The sequence below is a fragment of the Sceloporus undulatus genome, chromosome 2 (assembly GCF_019175285.1).
Source record: "Sceloporus undulatus isolate JIND9_A2432 ecotype Alabama chromosome 2, SceUnd_v1.1, whole genome shotgun sequence".
Lineage (NCBI taxonomy): Eukaryota > Metazoa > Chordata > Lepidosauria > Squamata > Phrynosomatidae > Sceloporus > Sceloporus undulatus.
In genome coordinates, this window is record NC_056523.1 from 25,440,699 (window position 1) to 25,445,407 (window position 4,709).

General features: G+C 40.6%; 1 protein-coding gene across 1 annotated transcript in view; it reads right to left on the reverse strand.

The window, feature by feature from the left end:
- Window positions 1–1,607: 1,607 nt before the first annotated feature.
- LOC121924350 (protein CFAP20DC-like) overlaps window positions 1,608–4,709 on the reverse strand; it is a 68,102-nt gene continuing 65,000 nt past the window's right edge. Inside the window, exon 3 of the mRNA XM_042455747.1 lies at window positions 1,608–1,970. Within this exon, the coding sequence (XP_042311681.1) occupies window positions 1,861–1,970 (110 nt within the window). The 3' untranslated portion in view covers window positions 1,608–1,860. The remainder of the gene's footprint in view (window positions 1,971–4,709) is intronic.

The following is a 4,709-nucleotide window of genomic DNA, read 5'->3' on the forward strand; positions in this document are numbered from 1 at the left end:
CCTGGGCTGAGCCAGGAGGTGTCTGTACTGTGCCTGTGGATGACAGCAGCCTCTAGGTTCCCAGCTGCAGCATGGTATGCAGAGAGGGTATCATCATGAGCATAAATGATACTAGGATCACAGAGATGCTGTCATCTACTATCAAGCCCACCTTAGGCATTTGGAACCTACTCATTTCACAAGGTGTAGCATATCCCAATACTACATCTATCTGGTGTCCCATCCAGTTACTCCCTGAGTCTGCTTTGATTAGTAAATAAAGAACTTTAAAACTATTTGCAAGACACTGCTGGATGACCAAGAGAACTGAGCTTACAGTGACACTTCTGTCAGGGATGATGGGAGTTGTAGCTCTTCACCTCTGGCTCAAACTCACCACCTTGTTACGCACCGGCGCTGACCAGTTTTGGCCAGTGGTTAAAGCTTTGCTCTAAAGCAGCAGAGTTACAGAGAATAGGCTGAAGACCCTGACAAACTCTCCAAGCCTTCACTCTTGCTTCCACAGAGTCTTCACACTTCTTCAGGATCCAGCTGGCTCTTGTCTTCACTCAGACACCAGACAACTCAGTAGTCTTTATAAAAGATCTACTTATTGTACTATATACAGCTCCAACTATCCAACAAAACTCCACACTCCTCCCAACTACTACCCACAAAATACATTGGGATTCATAGCCATTATTATGTCATTGGAAAATACCACCCACTCTTGTCAGTTTCCACCCAGGGGGCGGGTACATCCACTCATTGGTTCTCTTGGTTCATCCCACAATTAATGATTTCATCATTTCACCTTGTCCACTTTAACAATTCTCTGGTGTGTTCAATTATCCACTTTGCATTTCTGTCCTTGGCATTTAGGACTTGCTAATTGCATTATCTCTTACACCTGTGTGGCTTCTAATTGCTTCTGCTGAGTCATCCTGACTCTCACATACAAGTTTTATTTCTTTCACTGTATATCCCATGTTGCTTTTTCCTTCTCTGTCAGGTGTTGTTGCATAAGACAACTGCATGGACGTATGACCTCTGCACAATGGAAGCCAACCTGATTATGCTTTCCTTGTGTAAGGTCCAGAAAAGACCACAAGGGCTATCAAATCCAACCCACTGTCATGCAGGAAGACAATCAAAGCACCCCCAATAGATGGCCATCCAGGTTCTGTTTAAAAATCTCCAAAGTAGGAAACTCTACCACATTCTTGGGGAACAAGTTCCACATATTTTCCTTTCCACAATTTCTGTATTTTGTGCTAAGTTATGATTCCAATATACACTAGTGCATGCAGGGGCATGCACTAATTAATCTATTATGAAAAAGCAGCATATATGTCTTTGCGGGGTTTACAAAGCTTGTCAAAAACACCATAAAGCTATCTAAGAGTTCAACCTCCCCTGAAAAATTCCATTTGAGATTTTTATGAAAAGAAAAAGAAATATTGCTTTATCTCGTAATAAAAAGGACAAAAGGCAGTTCATGGAACACTTCCCTTTGAACATCACACAGTATTTTCTGAAGAGCAAAGATGGCAGTGCATCTATTTAAATGATAGGAGATGAAAGAACAAGTACGTGGGTGGGGGGAAATGATCACACAGTAATTCAGATTAACTAGGCAAACATTTTTGATTCAGCATAATTTGTTCACATACAACAACTTTCCATAGTTTACATAACATCAGCTGGCTCAGAAAATATGTATGCAAAATGGAAAAGCCTGCAAGGGCAATCTGTTAAAACACACCACACATTTTTTTTTAAAAAAATAAAACTTTAAGATGTTTTAAAATAGTGTTTTGCAAAGGCCCAAGTGCTGGAAGAGTTCTGAAGAGGGGTCATGTTCCTTGCCCTTGCAAATGACTATGCCAGCTCATAGTACTTGCCAGTTTCAGGATCAAAATAACAGTTTAGGCACGGGTCGTATAAGAGAGTGAGAACTTCATCTTCTTCGGCCCCGAAGTCACCTTCACCTAAAAGGAAATGAAGAATCCATTAATTTTCATTTGAAGTAGGAAAACAGCAGGGGAGGAGGTATAATGTTCAGAGATGACTGTAAGATCTTCACATTTTTGCTTTATTCATGACTGATGGTATCCATGCCAGTTAAGTAAAAATCACTGTATTCACAGTTTGTTCAAAACCAGAAAGTGAAGAACACAATGGTACTCTTTGAGACCTGAAAAAGAAGAATTGCTTTGCCAGGTAACACGAAAGATTCCTCTAGTCCAGAATTCTCTCTCCCAAGGGTAACCAAGCAGATGCCCTTGAGAAAGCCCACACGTAGCCCATTCAGGGGACCTTCAGAGCTTGGAGGCAACATATTACAGATAATTATAGTACATATTAACCAGTTGTTTTCTGTGCTAAGAGGGCCTGGGCAACATTTCTCCACTGAAGTCATGCAGCAACTGGCAACCATGGCTTTTCCCAGGAAATGAGCAATGCTAGGGGAGTGCCTTATCCTAATTGTGGAATGAGGCCAGAAGGAGTTATCACCAGTCTTTAACATTTAAATAAACACCCATAAAAGTTCAGAGTTGTGTACAACCCTGTTTGTTTGGCTCCTTCCTACCAAGAGCCCACTTCCCAGACAGAGTGAGGCCATACTGGGAATTCCATATTTGGAGGTAACACTATTGGCTAAGGTTCAAAACGGTAACTGTGTGCCAGAAGTCACCTTGTATTGTCCCAGGTGCATTGGTTTTTACACAGGTATAGTTGGTTTATACAAATTCATATGTGTACATGGTTTTAAATCCCTTTAAACCATTTAAACTGTTTTAATCTGCCATGTAAACTTGTTCAATGGTTTAATATAGTTTTAGCCTTTTCAAATCCTTTTCACTATTTACACTGCTTTAAACATGTCAGATTGGTTTTACTAGTGTAAACCTCCTTGAGATCTCTGGATAAAGGGTGTAATATAAATACGTTAATAAATAAAATAAACACATCCATTTTCCATGTAATGGGTGTGCGAGGGTGGCATTTCCTGCTACTTTTGAAGTTGGGTGGACAAACTTCAGTGAAATGACACTTAGGGGACTTGAGATTTTGGCAATTACCTTGCTCTTACTGAGGTGTTTTTCCTCCTTTTTTAAAAAAGGCTCCCACCAACTCATAGCAGCATGAGACTCTATAAAGCACACTTTTTGCAATGGCAACCAACAGCAGCTACAAATAGATGCTGGTAGGCAGCAACACAAGATTGTCTCTAGAGAAGGAGCAAGGACTTTTGAAAAAGTTTAGAATGCAAAGGCCATCTTGATTAAAGCAAGTAGCAACCCACATCCTTCATCATTTCACTCTTGTTCGCCTGCCCCCTATCTTTGGGAGTATCTTTGTCCCTTCATCACCTTGGATGGCCAAAAGAAGCTCAGCTAGAACCGTGCAGCTCTCCTAATTGGTTAAAAACATGTAATCTTTGAATGAGCCCAATGTAGACAGCAAATGAGGTTTATCTGTCAGATCACTCTTTTTGGTGGCAAACGCAGCTGCTGACTGTTCATAGGAGTGTGGATGGAAAAAACGTCACTAGAACAGGACAGAGATACTAACATGTTTTGCTGTTACTGTTGTGTGTCTTCAAGTCATTTCTGACTTATGGAGACTCTAAGGTGAACCTATTCATGGGGTTTTCTTGGCAAGTTTCTTCAGAGAGGGTTTGCTATTGGCATCCTCTGAGGCTGAGAGAGTGTGGCTTCCCTAAGGTCACCCAGTGGGTTTCCATGGCAGAGCCGGTCTCCAAATGCCCTAGTCCAACATTCAAACCACTAGAAGAATAGAAGAAAATTTTAGGGGAAACTCTGTCTCCCCATTCATAGCCCAATAAGCATGCTCAGTGGCCACAGGAAGATGAGCATTTCTTGGGGGAATTATGGGAAATAGAGCAAAGGTGGAGATGGAAACTGAATGTACAACAGCATGACTGGCTGGCACCTGGCTAGAACAGGAGCACTGAGCATTGCAATGTATTGTTCTACTGGTTATTTAAGATTAAAATAAAGCAGAGAATCCAGCAGTTTCACCTGTTGGGCAAGATGAGATTGGGTGTAACTTTACCAATAATCACACAAACAGGAGGTGAGATCTGCCTAGTTGCATCCATTACATCAGTGCCATTTGTTTTGCACAGCAGGCTATCCGTCCATGAGGGAATTTCAAAAGCAGGTTGTAATGAAATGTGTTGGCAGCAAAGGAGGAAAAGTGTTCTTTGCACCTTGGTTAAAATTGGTACGTGTGTGACAGTGAAAAGTCCAGCCAAGTTCAATTTTATTTATTTTTTAGCTTTGAAAGTTTTGGATGGCTTAAAACAGGGCTGGGCAACTGCAAGGGAATGGTAAATTGCATTGGCTTCCTCTGCAAAATTTGGGAGGGCTCCACCCCTATTTCTACCCCCATTATTATTATTATTATTATTATTATTATGGTTTATTTATAAATCACTGTAAATTTACAGAGCTGTAAATAGTAATCAATTAAGAAAAAATTAAAAATAAATATTAAGAGCAAACAATTACAGGTAATGCATATATTAAAATCTAAACAGTAAATATAAAACCTTAAACAACCTTGTTTTCAGTTCAGCTTTCAAGTTAGTTAAAGAAGTGATGCAGGAAGGAGGTTGAAGAATAGGGGGCAGTAAGTGAGTAGGGGCAGATCTGAGCCAAGCAGGTGGAAATCTTTGGTTGAGACATCAGTCCGTGATT